The following is a 19,535-nucleotide window of genomic DNA, read 5'->3' as shown; positions in this document are numbered from 1 at the left end:
AAAAAAAAAAAAAGACCACAGGCTTGCATATTTGAGATTTCTTTGTATACATTATTCGTCAATGACATATTCTAAAACAATGACAATATCTTCAATAAGTCCGTCAGTTGGGATATATTGACAGCTTGTTTTCTCGCCATTTGCTTGTAGTTTGAATCAATCACACTGTATATTTAGTTCTAATTAAGTAAACTAAAGAAAAACTGGCTCAATTATATTTTTAAATGCTCAGAAAGCAACCTGAAAAGAAGAGCAAGATCAATTACTCCTTCTAAGAGACATGATTGAGTTATTCCTTTTTCTCTTTTCTTTTTGCTGGTGTTTTCCAAAATTTCTCTTGTACATTTATTACTTTTGTAATCTAGGAGAAAACAAATTTATTTTAAAAGAAGAATAAATGTAATTATAATAAACATGAGGACTAGTACAACAGGACATTGAAAATATATTTAGAAAACATGATTATAGGGGTAACATTTTTTCTGTGATTCCGTTTCATTACAGATATGCCAGTTTATATTTTTGCTGTGCTATTGAGGATCAGGACAATGAACTGATTACCCTGGAAATTATCCATCGTTACGTGGAATTACTTGACAAGTATTTTGGCAGCGTGAGTAGTAGTAGATTAGTTTTTATCTTGTCTCTGATAAGCTTATTATTTGGGGATTCTAACTGTGAGGAGAGGCAGGACTGGCTATTTATTTATTTATTTGGTTGGTTGGTTGGTTATAGTTGGTTGGATATTTCATTTGTATTTTAATAAATAATAAATAAAGCTTGCCTGAAGATCAGAGAGTAAAATAGCCTTACTGGCCAGCCTTACAGACCAGGCAGTGGTGACACACACCTTTCATCCCAGTAGCCACACTAGTTTGCCATAGAAACCAGGCGATAGTGGTGCATGCCAGCCCTAGAGAGGAATATAAGATGGGAGGAGACAGCTCTCAGACTCAATCTCATTCTGAGATTCCTGGAGGCAGTATCACCATTTCAGACTGAGGCAGAGGTAAGAGCCAGTGGCTGGATGCTTTGCTTTTCTGACCTTCAGGGGTTTTTACCTTCTGGGTTTTTATTAATCGTGCTACAGTTGATTAGTTGGTTTTTCAAGACAGGGTTCCACTGTGTAGTCTTGGATATCTTAGAACTCACTCTGTAGACCAAGCTGGCCTTGAAATCATAGGGATGCACCTGCCTCTGCCTCCTGAGTGCTAGGATTAAAGGTGTGTGCCACCGCCACCCTGCACTGACTCTTATTTCTTGTCAGTGCATCTAAGTCAACTTTCAGAATCTTTGGCCCTGCAGATCTACTCGTTTAATTATAATAGTGAGAATAAGTTTTAAAATAGTAAAATTGAGGGGCTGAATAGATAGCTTAGTTGGTGAAATGCTTACCACACAAGCATGAGAACCTGAATTTAACCCTAGTATGCACACATAAAAAGCCAATGCTGGCTCCTGCTGCTGCTGCTTTTTAAATTTTGTGTATGGGTGTTTTGCCTACATGCCCGTCTATGTATCACTTGCACTCTTGGTGTCCACAGAGGCCAAAAGAAAGTTATCAACTCCCCTTGAAGTAGAGATACAGGTGCTTGTGAGTTATAATATAGGTGCTGGGAATTGGACCTTGACATTCTGGAAGAGAGGAGACAGTGCGTTTAACTGCTGAGCCATCTCTTCAGTCCCTAACTTTGACTTTTATTTCCAGGAGGATGGAGACAGGTAGATCTCTGGAGCTCACAGAACAGCCAGCCTTGCCTAGTCTGTGAGGCCTAGGTCCCAGTGAGAGACCCTGACTCCCAAGAAACAACACCCATTTGCACACTTGTACACCACACACACACACACACACACACACACACACACACACACACACACACACGAACACTAGTGAAATAGAAAAGTCCTATTGCTGACATTTGCATTCTGGAAGTGTGAAGTATAGCTTTCAGAATCATTAGCAGCTTAATCACATTACTCAAGAATATGTACTTAAAGATTGGTTTCTATGAGTGGAAAATTATTGGGTTGACTACATAGGGCGTGTGCAGAGCCAGATTTAACTTTTAGGCATTGTGTTGTCAAGTACTTGAGATTTGAAAATTAAAGCTTATTTAAATCAATGGTGCTTAATCAGCAAGATTTCCATTTTGAAAAGAATTAAGATCAGTTCAGTCTGATCAGATTTTATTCATTACCTAGTAGTGAATAAGCATCTTTAGCTTAAGTTTTAACAGGCTTTGTTTTGTCTCATTTTGCTTTTGCTTTTCAGGTGTGTGAACTTGATATCATCTTTAATTTTGAGAAGGCCTATTTCATTTTGGATGAATTTCTTTTGGGAGGAGAAGTTCAGGAAACGTCCAAGAAAAATGTCCTTAAAGCAATTGAACAGGCTGATCTCCTGCAGGAGGTAAGCTACTTAGGCTCCTGAAAAGAAAACTAGCATGTTTTGCTTTTGCTAGGGAAATCTCAGTCATCATTCCTACAAGTTTCAGAAATTACTTCAAAGCATGCTTGGTATGTAGTGTTCATGTACAGTTTGACTGGAATATGTGTCAGTCACATCAACTCAGTTATCTGTGGATGGATGGTTCTCTGTGGAGATGGCCTGCAAGTCAGGCTGATTTAGACAACAGACTACTTGAATTAAAATAAGTAAATGAATAAATAGAAAATAAATGTATATATTAAAAGGGGGAAAATTGGCCAAAAATAACAACATTGGAGAACTCCTCATCCTTTGTTTTGAATTACTTAAAATCCCCCCACCTTTTTCATTAGTGTGGATAATTAGGAGTTGACTGTGAGATTATGGCATTTCCTTTCCAAATTGGTTCATGTTTTCATTTCATGTCCATTAAGTGCAAATGTAGCCAAGCAAATGTTAGTGTTTTCTAATTATGCTTTTTATAGAACCCTCTGGCTTTGTGTTAACAAAATTAACTTAAGATAAATTTGTACTTCTCTTTGTTCTTTTGAAATAACTAACCATGTTCTGTCAAAACTATTATATTCCTATGTTAACTTCCATATCCCAGAATATAGCAACCCCCTTTCTCTTCTAATTGCCTTCAACGTCCTGAGCTAATTCATGTGCTTGATGCTTAGGTACCAAATTAAATTATGGGTTAGAACTAATTGTGGTTGTTACAGTATAGAAAGCTTAGCATGAAAATGGGTTAGTAAAGAAAAAAATAGGTATTTTCATTACGGTATATATAAAACCATGTGTGTGTGTGTATATACACACACACACACAACATAAATGAATATTTGTGTCCCATGGGTTCATTTACTAAAGTGTCAAAAGTAGATTTGTATTCTTAGTTTATTTTAACCTTTTATTACATACCTATTATGGCTTTAATTAGTAAAACAGACTTTAAATTAAATTTTTTTCTAGCATTTCTGAAATGGCTAGCTTTAAAGGAATGACTAAGGGGAGGAGAATAACTTGTTCTCTGTTAAAATTTCTTTACTTTTGGTGTCTGTGGTGGAGGGAACACCTAGTGAATCCTCTATCAGTCAGTCAGCTGGAGGGCCTGCGCCAAGTTGTGTTGATGTCATCCAGAGTCTACAGCTCTTAAACGTGAGGCAGTGAACTGTGTGTTTAATGATGTTGTAGTTATCAGAAAAATGGTTGGTGAGTGGAAAACTGTAGTATTTCAGTGACAGCCCCTCATGCTATCTGCTGTTTGGTAGTCAAATGAGCACAGTTTGCCACGGTTGCTTATTAATTGATTGCAAACATGTCATTTTGGAGGTTTGTAATTTTAACATCAGGTATGCTGACTCCAAGAGTACATTCTACTTTTATAATATTGGTTTTAAAGTTAGCATGTCTTTTTTGTTGTTTACTAATCAAAGGAGAAAAAAAACAGTATCAAAAAAGGCAATTATGTCAAACTGGGGATGTAATGTAGCTCAGTTGGAAGAGTGTTTGCTTAGCTTGCATGAAGCCCTAAATTCAGTCCTCTACTCAGCATAAACCAGATATGATAATATGTGCCTGTGATTTTAGCACTTGTGGAGACCGAAAAATCAGGAGTTCAAGGTCTGGGGTACAAAGTAAGTTCTGAAGGAAGCCTGATCAACCTGAGGCCCTGCCAAAATATGAAAAATAAAACTAACCAAAAGATAGGCCCCAGGATTAGGAATTAGAAATTATTCATATTTAAGTCTTGTCTTAATAATGTTTAATTATTATAGAATTATAATCTCTTGTGTTAGAATTTAGTATTTCTTCTGTTTGTCACCATTTTCTGGTTAATTCTTTGTTGTTTTTAAGACATTTTTAAAGCCATTAAAGCTCAGGTTTTGCTTTTAATGTGTTCCTAGAGAGTAATGCTTAGGGCACTGGTATCTTCTTGTTCCTGAGTTACTTTCTAAGTGCTACTTGGAAATTGCTCTATGCTTTATAAGACAACAATGGCATAGTGTGTATTTTACCCTATGAAGGGGGTACAAAGCATTATTATAGCAGTGTGTGCTATTTATTACCTCTAGGCCTGAGGATATTCACTATTGTCATTATCAGTACTTTGAACCCTTTATTGAATATGTAGACTTATAGACAGTATTTTCTCAGAAGTCTCCTTGTTAAGATTTGTTAAAATACCTAGGTCTATAATAACTTTCTAGATCTTATAATTTGAAATATAGTAGTCACTTCATCAGTGTCCTCAGGTGATTTTGTTTCTAAAATTGTTCAAGTATAGCTAGTTTAGCTTAATGTATCCTAAAATTTGCAGTAAAAGTACTAGAAACATAATCTAAATGTAATTTTTCATGTATTATAACTTTTCTATTTAGTGTCAAATCTTTATTTGGAGTATTTAAAGCACTAAATATAATTTTGAATTAACAGTGAACTTTATATGTTGGCTTAATAGTCTATACAAGTTAGAATAATTTTGATTTTATATATTTTTATAAAATTTGTGAAATATATATTCCTATTCTTAATTCTATTCAGAAAATTTATTAAAACTTTGCTTTTGCCCAATTTATATAAATATGAAATTTAGGTAGTCTTGCATTTTATGGGCAAGCAGGGCAGATGTCAGTGTTTAGAGTAGATTTTCTTCTGTTATGCTGCAATCAGTAATAAAAACAAAATAAATGTATATCTGAATAATAGCTGTAAAAATATTAATAAACATTGTGGTTTAATAGTATATTTTTCATATTTGACATTTGTGGACCAATTCTGTGTTTAGTTCTTTTGGTTGCATGAATTCATTATTAGCTTTGGGAGGGAAAGCCCAGAAATTGGCCCATTATCCAATTTTTAATATTTGACTGTTAGAATTTAAAACATGTCATATCAAAATGCCACTGGTACTAAAGTTGATTTTTAAATTAAGCTATGACATGCTGAGATTAATAAAGTTATATTTCCCTCCCCACATAGCTAGTTTTTGTGTGCTAAGGTGAGTTATAATGATGCAGCTGAACTTATTTTATAACCACATATATTGATAATTCCCCTGTGAAGTCAGCACTTACCAGTTTTTCTCTGCTCCTTAATTTTGTAGAGCCAGAATGAAGAATGGGGAGGTTTGTCTGAGGATATCTTATGATAAAGAGCAGTCTAAGACTTTAGTTCCTTTGACCCCCAACTTATTTATTGGTAACTATTAGCATTTTTGTGGCATGGATAAAATGGCACTATGCAGAGACTGTTGCACGTGAGATGATTTCAAGTCCTTGCTTGATCTGTGAAGATCAAATAATTAAATATTAGGCGTTGGGCTTGTTATAACCCTAAAGGTAGATGCATGATGGTGTTGATCAGCGCTTTGAGATGTGTTGACCTTTTTTTCTTATACTAACAGCATCATTTTAAAATTTGTGGGGATTTTTTTTCTTTTGAGCTTTGTTTGCTGTTGGTATTGTTTCTCACTAAAGTAATCCATGAAATGGAAAAGAAGTGAGGTGCCAAAAGCAAGCACTATACTCATGAATTTGCTTCTACTTGAAGATGGTCCACTTTATGAACAGAGTCACTGGATTTGCACATGTTTGTCTGACTCGTTTAGAAAGCACTAGTCTATGGAGAATTACTCCTGCTAAAATTGATTTGTTTTAGTGCTGAGGCCTGCATGAAATATCTTAATAGTCTGCTATGTCTTTGTGAAAGTAATCAATCTGTGGGACTGCATAAAAATGGAAAGGTAAGAATTTTGAGAGAAAACTGATTTCTTTAAAGAAATGAGGTTTTTATAATAACATTAGGCAAATAAGTATTTCTTGAAGTATTTTATAACATGAAGATTTAAGTTTTTCAAAAAATTAAACCTTCCTAATTAAGAATATTTAGGCATGTTAGTGAGATTCACAGATATTTTAATTGTTTTAAAAGCATAGATTTTTTCAAATATATACAATATCATTTAACAGCAAAACACATTTTGTTATGTTTTTCTGATTTGCTTTAAGAAGACAAAACCCCTGTAATTATTTTCTAATTACCATTCATTCATGTTATAACTCTTGAGCCTAAACTCTTTCTTTAATTGGGTTAAAAATTAAGGCTCTAGTTATTACTACAAGAGGATTTAAATGTAGGTCTGCTAGAACAGATTCTGGAAAAATGAGGTTTTATTGATGCTTAAAATAGACAATCTAGAAGCGGGCAGATACACAAGACATAGTAAATCTCTAGCTTTACTTTTAGTGCCATGCAATATGACTAGTGTCATTGGCGTCTGCTTTTCAGATTGTAGTCATTTTTATTCTATATAGTTTTAGTCAGTGTTTTCCTTTGTTTGTTCTTTGGAACACCCCCCCTCCCTTGTTGTTTCTTTTCTAACTCATGGTGAACAGCTCTGGCTACTCTGAGCTTTGTTTCTTGTTTGTTTTTACAGTGCCTGGGGATGGATAGAACTCAGGGTAGCACTTGTGCTAGGCAAGCCCTCTATCACAGACCTGTATTCTTAGCTCCACTTGGCTTTTTCTAGTCATTAAAAGCCAAAATAATTTAGATATCAAATTATTGTAAATTTGATCCTGAAATGATTTTTTCACTAGAACCCATAGTAGTAAATGCAATTTTATATCATAGGGCATACCAAGTACAAAACAAAAATTATTTAATAATATTCCCATTTCTAGCTTTGTTCTCTCAGTTTTTCTATTCTACATTTTTTAAGTGCTAATCTTAACAATTGATTTCATGATCCCAGGTTTAGGACCTGCTAAGAGCATATTCCAGATGATCAGTTTTTTTCATTAAACAGTACTTGATGAAAATTTTAGGTTTGATGTTATACTGACATTATAATTTGTTTTGTTACCACTGTGCTTAAAAATTAATCCCCATAGTAGAAAAATTAGTAAATACAGGCCAACATACTAGAATATAATCTTATCCACCAAGTAGAGCCAATTTGATAAACTCATACATTCTCCTAGGAATGAGATGGGGCAGTCGTGCACATTCAGGAGTGCATTGTGACTGGCATCTACTAGGTAAAGACCAAGGACACTGCTAAATACCTTATTCTGTCCAGGACACACCCACCAAAGAATTATCCAGCCCCGAAAGTCAGTTGTATTCAAGTTAAGAAACCCTGACTTAATTTAACACCTTGAACTAAAATTTCATTTTCATTTATAAGCTGTTACATCTTTTTAATAGTATATGTAGTATTCAGTATAAATAATGGTTGAAAATTAATCAGAACTAGAAAGGAGTAGAAAAAAACTTTAAAATGTGAAAACAACGTATGTTAAAGAAAACATAAATGGCTATTTAAAAAACCATCCTTGTGATTCATATAAACTACCTTTGCCTGGTAACTAGCAACTGGGGAGATAATCTACGGGTGCCTTTAGAACCTGGCCCACAGAAAAGCTTATGGGATGTCACTGAATAATCTAATTTCCTCAACAACAACTAGATCTGTTCACTTCTATTAAGGTAATTGGGTTTTTATGTGGAAACAAGATTGAATCTACCCTGCAGGCAGGCAGAACACTATTGAATTTTCTGCCGATCTCCTCATCCGCTTTTAGATGTGACCATTCCTTAAAGGAAGAATAAAGTGGCCGGAGTTTACATATACAGACTTCCTTTTGTTACAGACTTTTTGTTCTGCCTCACACTGTTAGTCTTGAGCAGTTTGTTTGCAACTCTGATTCTAAGAAATCATATGTTTAGAAAACTGATTAAATTTAGGGTATTTGAAGGCAAATACATCTATACTAGAATAAACTTAAAATATTTTAGTCTAAGCTAATTTTTCTGTTGTTTTATTTTAAAAGTATAATTAGATGCCAGAGAAAGTAATTTGTCCTTCGTATCTTATAATTAACAGCTTTGAGAGTAGCATTTTTAAGATAAAATAAAAGTTATTCCACTTATTTTCAAGGCAAAAATAATAGATGAGTAGACTGGGAGGAAAGCGCAGAGGAGCTGACTGAGTCAAGGATGAAAAAACACAAAGTCTTTACTAAGGGAACACAAATTAAAATACCAACTAGCCCTTTAAAAATTTTTATTGTAACAGTTGTATTCAAGTTAAGAAACCCTGACTTAATTTAACACCTTGAACTAAAATTTCATTTTCATTTATAAGCTGTTACATCTTTTTAATAGTATGTAATGGTTTTGTGGTGTCTGTTTTATGATCAAATGTGTACTATACTTTTTGTCACATTAGTTGCACATCTAAGAATTGTATCCAACTGAGAAATGTACATGTATACATATGTATATGCACCAAGACATAGGCTCGGCATAATATTTAGCCATTGGAATTTACCCAAATGTCCATTAGTGAAGAAGATTACAGTGCAATCATACCTGCAGTTGCTAACATAACTGTAAAATAAATAAGACTAAGTTTCTGTGTAATGATATGGAAAGATACTCAAGACATATGAAATGACAAATGATCAAGGAGCAGGATATTGACACTATAAAGCTCCTCACTCCATTGTTCTAAAGAGAAAAACGAGCATGTAGTTAGTATTATGAATTTTTTGGTAGAAGAAGGCTGCTGTTGAATGAGGGTTCACGTTGTAATATCACAGATGGTAAAAACCTGAGCAGAATTTGCTAAAATAAAGGTTCAGCAGACAGAGTAAAACACTTTGAGCTTTTGTCCATTTTATACACTAACCATCTGGAGCAGCTATAAAGCTCTTGCTACTCATTAGTAACTTAATGTTAGAGAAAATCAGCAGGGGCCTGGAGAGCTGACTCGATGCTTACGAGCACTTGCTATTCATCCAGAGGCCTGGGTTCAGTCCCCAATACACACATCAGTATGTAATGTATGTAACTCCAGCTCCAGGATGATCTGACATCTCTGGCCTCTGTGGGCACTTGCACTCATATACATGCTTACATGCAGAGACACATGCCTACATATAATTAAAATAATAGAAATAATTAGAAATATAATTCCAAAGAAAATCAGTAGAGGTTCTTATTAATTTACAGATGTTCATAAAGCAGGACTACATCATGAACCCTATCATCTAAAAGGTGCCTTATGAACTGTTCTCAGTTCTATTTTTAAAATTTATTGTTCAAAATAGATCTTAGTGAATTTACTCTATTGTGTGGCCCTTTGGAGCTTCTAACTCAAAGAATAGACAGACTTAAATAAAATGTTGAGCATAAGAAGTTTGCATGCTTTGCCACAGAATTCAGTTAGGGTCAGATATAAAAGGAGCATCGTGTTATAAGACATGAGATAAAAACTACTATTTTATAACACAAGAAGTATGAGCAGAAACTCCTTTAAACATTGCAGTAAGGTGATAAACTTGAAATCACACTTCCTTATATTTGCTTTACACAAATAGAAACCATTTCCTCTGAAATTCTGTTGAATAATCTTCTAGGTGCCAGTGAATCCAAAGCTCAGATGGTTTTTCCCCATGGTACAGTCAGTGTCACAGCCATTCAGTCCTGAATATCTAACACCATTAGCTTACTTAAGCATCTCTCAATTCAACAGTAGTTAAGCCGATGCAATTGCTAGTTTAAGAGTCTTTAAACTCTCTTGTTAGTTTTACGGATGATCCCTGTCATAAGCTTAGCATGGTGAATAACTAGGAAATTTCATGGTAGTAAGGTTTGTCTTTTTTTTTTTTTAAGACAGATGGTTTTGAAAACAGATTGAAATTGATTCTTGTCTGCTATGTTTGACATCTTATCATGCCACACTACATCTAGTCTTTCTTATAGTTTGAGAATGAAATTATTCTCAGTGCAGAGGAAAGTTGAAAAAGCATATGTATTGGGAAGGAGCTCATGCAAAGAGTGACGGCCGTTAGGAATCAAGGGAAAAGTATGCTAGATTGAAAGGGAGGTAGGGGCAGAGTCTGATGCCCTGGTTTTAGGCAAGAAAACATTCCCTTTGTTATAAGGTACTCATGGAGTAAAGCTGGAGATCTATTTTCCTCATGAGCTAAGTGAGCAAAATTGAGAAAGTTCTTATTTTCTTGGGCTTGAAAAATATCATCTAGAGGAGAACTACCGGGGATTGGGGAGGAGATAACAAGCAAAGTATGGGACTTGGCAACAGATTCAATAAAGAAAAATTAGTCCTGAACAAAGGGATTGCCCAAAAGTGATGGCCCATTTCAGGTTGAAATTTCTAATTCTTATTCAGAAAAATTGATCTTGGCAAAGAATCTGCACTAAGGAAAATTAGTGGTTTATGCTTATATAATGCAACTAGATTACATTTTTCTCAGTACTATTCTAGCCTTTATTCCTACTTAATTTAAATCACCAGAATTTTAGTATATTCATAAGTTCAGTTTGATGGGATATAATATATACATATATATATGTATATGTACATATACATATATATATGTATATATGTTTCCAAAGGAAGAGCAAAATAGACCTAGCTGTGCGGATCTCTTGTATGCTGTGATAAGCTCTTACCATTACCTCCCTAGTTCTTACATTTTTTTTTTACTCAAAAAATGTACTGATAGTATGAAGGTTCAGAATACTTAAGTTTATGTTGAATTTACTATATATCTTTTGAATATGAAGAGAAAAAATGTTGATACAGACATAGTTAAATCTTTGACTTTAAAGCCCAGCTTTAAATGTTAAGTAGTCATTAAGGCTACTGTTATAACAGTCGTTATCTATAGCAGAACTTCTTCAGATGTTCAGTCTGAACTGGACATCTCCTATATCCTAAAGCACCTAAAAGATTTACTGTATATACCTTCACTTATTTTTGTACATTTTAAAGGCTATTTTTTGCTGCTTTTCCAATGAAAAGGGGTTTCTTCCTATTAAGAATATTATTGACAATTGATGGGTACTAATTTCTTGTTTAAGAACAGTAATATGAACCTTTGGCTTTAAAGATTAGTTTGACTTATTTTCAACCATTTTGCTTTCCAAAGGGTAATTTAAAAAAACAACCAAAAACCTGTTACTTAAAAAGTGACGGCAATGCCTGAGGTGGCCATATTTCAAAATTGCTTATATAGAATTTTTGTCCTTGTAAGTTTTCTCTAGGAAGGAATGACTGTATTTTATTATAGTTTTTATTTTATGAAACTACTTTATTAAATTTTATTTTATTATTTAATATATTCAGCCCTGTTGGAAAACCACCCTTCTCCTTCAATGTGCATAAACCTTTACATTGGTTGCTTTTCATATGATATGATATTAAAGTTGAAAAATCAGAAAGTTTAAAAAACTGTAACATAAAAGCAAAGAACTGGTATTGAAGTATAAGGTTATTTGAGACTTAAACTTTTCTTGTTCTCTCTCCAGAACACAGAGACTATGTATCACAGCAAGAGATTGATTGTGTATAAGAAAGCATACTAGAATACGAGCTGGAGTACAGACATGCATCAAAATGTAGTAGGCTATATGAATTCAGTTTTAATTATAATTTTGTCAAGCTTATTATTTGTATTTTTGCATTATTTGGAAAGTTAATTGCATTTAAATTCCAATGGATAGCCCCTATTATTTCATTAAATTGATGCTTTGTAGGAAAAATTTCCCTATAATAACCCATAATTGGGATTACTGATTTACTGCTGAGAGTCAGACAAAGTGTTTTTAATAACAGTAAATCATTAATGCTGTTAGTACAGAATTAGACTTTCCCTGTGAGAATGAAAACTTCTATAAGAAAATTAAGCACTGGGCATTTGTTACTAATATTACGTTACTTGTTTGTTTTATCATTACACTATTCTAAATGGTAAAGGGGCAGCTTTTATAGTTCCAACTTTAAAATCAATCTGGATGCTGGAAAGTGCACTTAAGACCCTAGCTTGGGTTATTTGTCACTTTTTGGTATGAGAACACCTAATATTTTGTTAGATATATTTGTAGGCACAGACATTTAACAAATTTGAGGACTTAAAAATTAATCTGTAGCCTCAAAGTCACATTTTTTTTAGCTAAGTCAACAATTAAAAGCTTTCCTTGATACTTAAAAATGCCATATAGTGACTAGTTTTAACTTGCTCTTGGGGGAGCTTTTCTCTGGGATCTCTCCTTATTGTAATAGGACCTTAATGAATGTAACACACGGGTGAAAAGGGAGTATTCTAACTGAACTTGCCACTAACTAGCATTGACTTAAACTGGCAATCTCTTCAGATTAGTACAGTGCTTTAGGATTCTGTAGAATGTAGGTCATTTTGTTTACTGTTATATAGTGTGAACTTGAAAAAAGGTAATTCTGAACTGGGCATTTTTTAAGAACATAAATGTTCAGCCAAAAACCAAAGAGCAAAAGCAAACTTGATGCTTTAGATAACTTTACTGTGAACTAAACAATCTCAAAATGTGATTGTGTCTCCATCAGCTTGTATACTGTGTATAAGAATATATGCATTTCTTTTGTAGCCACGCCATGAATATTTTAATGTCCCTGTGTACTAAATGACTGCTCATCGACTATGCAGAATTTCAGAGGAAATAGAGAACTGATATACTTATGAAAGAAAATGTCCTCAGCTTGGTGACTAATTCTCCTGTAAAAAGATAAAAAGCATCTTAGAGCTAGTACCTTTGTGATTGTATTATTTCTGTGCACATTCCTAATTTCATTTTCATTCTGTATATGATATTGATATGTAGTTTATTTCTGTCTACCACTGTTTCTTCTTGACAAAATATGACTTGTGAATATTTTAATATCCTAAACACATACAAGTTTTCATTAGTAAACCATCTGTGATTAATCTTATGAGAGTATAACAGAAAGGCTGGGCAATCACAAATGTTTACCAAAGAAAATACAGTTAAGAACTCAGGAAAAATTAGCAGCACCACAGTATTTAGTCCATTGTTGAAGAAAACCAAGCTTTATTTAACACTAAGATTATCTTACGGTTTGTATGAGCTAATATGTTTGACTATCACATGAAAGTGTATGTTGAAGCAATAAAAGAAAGAAAAGATCAGTTACAATTATATAAGGCCTAAGGCTAAAACATTTATATGTTGAACCACATTTATGCAGTGTCAAACAGTCCCCTTAAGAACTATCGGAAAGCTGTGTCACAGTCTCCTGAAATGTCTGTTGCTCAGTAACAACACTTTTGAAGCAGTAACACTGAGCCTACTTATATGATACAAAAATTCTTATATTCATTTTCAATATCCAAATATATTTATTTTATTAGTTAATGGCTTCCTAATTAATATATTAAGCCTTTTAAACACTCAGTGCTGTGTTAACTATAGTTGTATATTTTTGAAATATTAAAAATTTTTAATAACACTTAGCATATTTTATTATAAAAACTACCAGGTAACTCACTGTTTAGAGTTTAAAGCCTAAGTAAATTATCATTAAACAATAACTTCAGAGGCATGGTAGTGTATACCTGTCATCCTAGCATTTGGGAGGCTGAGGCAATAGGAAGATGAATCTACCTAGAGGGTCCTTGTCTCAAAAGAAAAATTAAATATGCCAAAAAAACTACCCAAACCAGTTTCCCACTAAAGGATCTGTGAAAATGTTATAGGAAATGTAGTTATTAGGCAGCTGTATAGATGAACTATCTCCATTACCATCTGAAGCATCATATCAGAAAACATTGGTCTTTCATTTCCATTTTTCCCATCCTCCCACCCTACATGTTGTTCATCTGATTTTAATGTTGCATAAATATGCATTGTCTCATGCCTGTTTGTTTTGGATGCTGTGTGCTGAGCTGTAACAAAATGTTGCGCTTTTGGGGGTGGGGTATCTGTAATACAGCTGCTTGCTTTAAATTAGCAGATTCTGAATAGCTTTACCTGCATGTCTAAAATAAAGTATTGCATGTACTTTGTCTGATGTGAATGACTTTTTTCTACTCCATCCTTTTTGATAAAATAACATTTTATATTTTCATTTTTCCAGGTAATTTTAAAATTGTGATTTTTAAAAAATAACATAGAATTCACTATTTTAACCATTTCTGAGCCTACACTAGTGATAAGCATATTCATATTGTACAAACAGATCTCCAGAACTTTTTCATCTTGCAGAACTGAAATTACATAACTCATCAGCCAACCACTTCCCATTTCTCTCTCACTGAAGGAAGGCCCTGGTAACAACCATTCTATTTTAATCATTTCCCTAAATGATTTTGAGCTACAATTTCAGTGGGAACTTGTAAAAATTACATTTTGTATTATTAAGTTTATACAAACATTCAGTTTATCTAGTCTTAAAGGAATAAAATAAAATGTGTAAATTAGGTCTTTTAGAAAGGACATATATTTTAAATAATACATATTCAGAAAGCAACATTATTCTCTTCAGACAAAAGGCAGTGAGCACCCTGGAGAAATCTGATTACCCAGGGAATAGTTATGGGCCATTTTTATCTAGATGGGCTGAGAATATAAACTGTATAAAATTCAGTGCGGGGATCCTTTAACATATTAAAGATTGCATGAAGTTTTTAAAATGACTTAATTTTAAATTCTCATGTACTTTGTCTGATGTGAATGACTTTTTTTCTTCTCCATCCTTTTTGATAAAATAACATTTTATATTTTCATTTTTCCAAGTAATGTTTCAAGTTGTAGTTTTAAAAAAATATCAGAATTCACCATTTTAACCATTTTTGAGCCTACAGTATGAAATAAGTTTAGTAATTCAGATGTCACTCTCCATGTATTTGTTAAAGCCAAACATTTTTAAGCCTAAGACATTGGCATCACTATTCCACTGCCTCAAGAAACTATCATGAAAACAGACGAACCAGAATCCCATACAGAGCGCTCATTTATCAACCTCATACTCACTTGTGTCCATTTCATCTCTAATGCTTGTGTGTATTCCTAGCAGATCAGTTCCACACCAAACAAAATGGAAAGTACTTAATTTTGTTTTGGGCCTGCCTCAGCTTTTCCTAATGATCGGAGGGGAATCAATGCCTTCTTATAATTTGTTAAATTAGATCCAAAGAAATTTTATACTGGATGGTTCATAGGCCTTTTGTCTCAATTTTTAGCAAGCCTATTTTTTTTGTTTTTGTACTCCTTGCCATCAAAAACCAAAAATGGACTTTTTGATGCCATACACTTCCCCACATTCCTAGTTAGGTGATTACATTCTTGTGGCAATGTTTACCTTTTTCTTTTCTCCTCCATCTTAGATCTGTCACCTGATCACATTGAAGTTCAGTTGGTGGCAGGAGCAAGTTTACTTCATAGATTATACTACCTTTTGGAAAAATGTCCTTTCACTAAAGCTGATTTTCACCCATTTCTCATTACTAGACAAGCATACTAACAGGCATTCTATGAACTTTTTGGCTATAATATTTAGTACTAAATGTTAAATCCCTTCATTTAGATTTCAGTTGTGTAACTATCAGCTAATATATGTAGAAGCACTTTCTTTAACTCAGGCATTGAGCCTTAAACGCAATCTCAACACATGAAGGTAAGTACTATTTTTGTTTTCCAAATATGGAAACCACAGATTTTAAGTCATTTAAGATTACACTATGTAGTGCATTTCCTACCATTCAACCTAACATTCTAAGAACTCTGATGTAATATACTTTTCCTTTTCCTTGTTTTGTGCTGTCTCCTGATTAGGATGCAAAAGTAAGTTTATTATTGGATAACAAAATCTTACATTGTTTTCATCTATTAAAGGAACAATGTTGCCTTTTAATTATAAAATTGCTAGTAATAGTTAATCACTGACCTATGTGGTCCCTTTTTATTTTTGTAGTGTACAAAATTGGCCAGTTTGGAAAATTTTAACATACCTTTTTTAGATTTGGGTGATTTGGCTTTGACATTTAAAAACAAATATTCATTCTTACATAAGATGAAAAGGCTTTTTGTTTCATAGTGTTTCTTCTGCATGTCACCTCCACCAGTGGCAGTGGTTGCCCAAGGGAAGGCTAGAAAGGTGGCTGTTTCTAAACCATTTGCAGTAGACAGTTAAGAAAACCTAGACATTTCTCTAGATAATGTGCGACAAGGCAAACCTTATTCAAAGTTCTAGATGACTCACTAGAAATTGTGAAGAGGGGCTTTTTATTTGGGAGACATTTTGAATTTTAATATTTTCTGTATATAATTTCATACATTGCTAGTCAGTTTACAATGGGCTTGATTGCTTTTTGTTATTGCAGTGGTGCCTAGCTCAGAAATTAGGTATTTAGTAAATGCTGAAAACATTCTTCAATGTTTTAGGCATCAATCTTTGAAAACCACTGGCTGTCACTAGTAGAATTGCCTCCTTCAATCTCTGAAATGAGCATGCCCTTCATGTGAGCTTTTCATTTCTTAAAACTCTCCCTCTATCTGCTTACCAGAGTCTCACATTTTTCCTCCACAGGAAGCTGAAACCCCACGCAGTGTTCTTGAAGAAATTGGACTGACATAATTGTCCTCCCTTGCTGATGACTTCTTGTGGCATTTCACATACTGTAGATGGTCACTGCCTCTCATGTCCATGTTAGCTAATGGTGTAAGATGATGTCTTGTCAGTATTACTGTTTTGCTAAGCTGCTTCATTCAGGCCTACCCAATTTTTTTTAAAGGGAACTTTGGTTAATCAAATGATAAATTAAGGGACCTAAATACAAATTAGAAAGATGTAGAAAAAGTAACACTTCTGGACATTTTAAAGTCAGTCTCATAATTATGTGCATATATAAAAATGATATGTCTATATTCATGTATACCCAACAATCTGGCAAAATACATTTACTACTATACTTGAAAAAGGAAACTTAAATTCTGTGAAACCTGGTTTGACGAAACCAAAGACTTGAGTAGTATTTCAGTATATGTAAGAAGAAAGGAAATCTACACATCACGTATCAAATGAAAGAAAGTTTATTGAAAATTTAAGCAGCCAAATTTGTACCAAAGAACCTTATTTGGATACAACATACATTTTAAACAAAGGGAATCGATGCTTTAGAGGACTAACTTAGAATGATGCTATTTTACAATAAAATTAAGTATTCTGAATAAGTGGGACAGGGAACAAAGACTTTCCTGATCTTGAGCACATAATTTTTAAGGCCAAGGAACATTCGACTCCTGAGGTGAAGTTTTAGTGGTCATAATCATGTAGCTACTAAATTATTTTCAATGCCCCAAACTAAGTAGGATGGTAAATTACCAGGTATGTTTCTCACTTCACGAAGTGTTACATAAAGTCATAATCTAAAGCATGAATGTTCCTTCTGGAGTGCTTGTTAAAGCCTTTTTTTTTTGCTTCCCCATTGCTTCCTTCCAATTATAAGTGCTACAAACTCGACAGCAGTTCCCTTTCCTTCCATATCACTGCCTAGTCATCGGAAGTCTTACGGAAATTTAAGATACCTTTCATAGAGCAAAGTGAGAGTTGAGTGAAGTAAATGGCATTAGTTGGCCCTCTATTTTTTCAAGCTATATAAATGCTCGGCATCACTTTTATACATACTGACACATACCTGAACACATCCCCCTGATTTCTACTTTGCCCTGTATATGCTAGGCTGGAGTAAGCTTTGCTGTGATTGTGAACAACTTTCAAGCCACTTGAACACTGTCTTATCACATCACTGATTAATAGTAATAAATGTTCTACAAACACTGTGGTGGTTCTCTTATCTCTTTCCAAAGTTTTGTCAAACTAGGGAGAGCTGTTGAAAGAAGGGTTCTGCTTTTTCGATACAGTGCTGACAATCCCTCTCATCTGACACCCCATTCCCTGCACTGGAATGTGATAGTGCTTGCAGACACACACAAAAACGGCAAAAGAGTCAAGGAATTTCCATGTACATCCAGCTCATTAAAAAAAAAATCACATGAATTCTATGCTATCAAGAACTTACAACGCATTTATTTTCAATTAATAAATGCCACTTTTAAAACCTTGATGCAATTGCCTTCTATACGCTTTCTGATTTAGCAACTCAGATTACTCCGGATAATCAAATAATATCCAAATGATGAATCCTCACTTCCTACATGAGGAAGTGCTAGCACATGCAACTGACTGCTGCCTAATGTAAGCAACAAGTCAAAACTTCCAGTTACAACAGTGATAATGGTTATGGGGCCTTCTGCTACTACGAATAGAAACCGGTACATTCTAAGCCTGAGGTATTTAAGAACGAGGAAAGGATTCTCAGCAAATGAAGTTGAACAGTCATCTGTAGATTTAAAGGGCTTTTGTGAGTGCAGCTGTTCACTGAAAAGCCTGTGGGCTTCTGTCAGTAATGTGGAGTTGAGTGGTAAGTGGTTTAGCACAGACACACAGGCACCCGATCATTAGAGTAAATGTAAGCTCAAAGTCACTATCGGGGTAATGATCTAGTCACAGGTTTTCTCAACTTCCCCTGCAGTCTGTACTGGCCAATTAACATTTGAGGGGAAGGTAATCACCTGTTCAGTTGTCTTCCTTTTCCATCATGATCTAAGAATATTTAGCTTTACGACCGGGGATGTACCTCAGTGGTAGAGCCCTTGCCTACCATGTTGGAAGCCTCAACATCACACATACAAAACAATCTTTACATAATCTTGGCTGAAGTTTGAACAGTATTTTAAAAGTACCGAATTTACTTAAAATTATTCAGCATTAATGAACCTAGTGAACCTAATCCATAATTTTTAGTGTGAAGCAAGCATTTAGAATCAAAACAAGTTGCATTTTCTTAAACATTTTTTAACATTTTGTGCCTTTTTTTTCTTTCCTGAAATGAGGCTGAGTCTCACTCCAGCCCTCACCACTCGGCCCCCAATTGCAGGGATTACTGGCATAAGCCACTGCACACAACCTGTATGCATCTTTAATGAACTCTCAAATGTCAGATTGCTAAATACCACGTGACTGAATCTCAAGGTCCAGAGCGACAGTGAAAGACTGAGAGGAGAGCATCTTGGGAACGCTAGGGATAATATACACGATCCTACATTCAGTTCTCCGCTGATCACTCTTCTGTGATTATTAAACCAGGACTGTTTTAAAGTGCATGGAGTCAGTAGTGACTCTAATTTTCTGGGAAATGACAAAATGCCTGTATATAAAGAACTTTCACAATACACT

The 19,535-nt window shown here is 34.2% G+C and overlaps 1 protein-coding gene across 2 annotated transcripts in view; it reads left to right on the top strand.

Annotated features, from left to right (window-relative positions):
• Positions 1–19,158, top strand: part of Ap1s2 (adaptor related protein complex 1 subunit sigma 2) — a 26,363-nt gene extending 7,205 nt beyond the window's left edge. Inside the window, exons 3-6 of one of the 2 annotated variants that reach the window (XM_005358765.3) lie at positions 505–613; positions 2,273–2,410; positions 16,073–16,081; positions 16,827–19,152. In XM_005358765.3, the coding sequence (XP_005358822.1) occupies positions 505–613; positions 2,273–2,410; positions 16,073–16,081; positions 16,827–16,874 (304 nt within the window). In that variant the 3' untranslated portion in view covers positions 16,875–19,152. Of the gene's footprint in view, positions 1–504; positions 614–2,272; positions 2,411–16,072; positions 16,082–16,826 lie in introns of both variants that reach the window. The other variant, XM_005358766.2, reaches the window with a different exon arrangement.
• Positions 19,159–19,535: the final 377 nt, after the last annotated feature.

This window comes from Microtus ochrogaster, chromosome X (genome assembly GCF_000317375.1).
Source record: "Microtus ochrogaster isolate Prairie Vole_2 chromosome X, MicOch1.0, whole genome shotgun sequence".
NCBI lineage: Eukaryota > Metazoa > Chordata > Mammalia > Rodentia > Cricetidae > Microtus > Microtus ochrogaster.
This window is presented reverse-complemented; position numbering and strand designations above follow the sequence as displayed.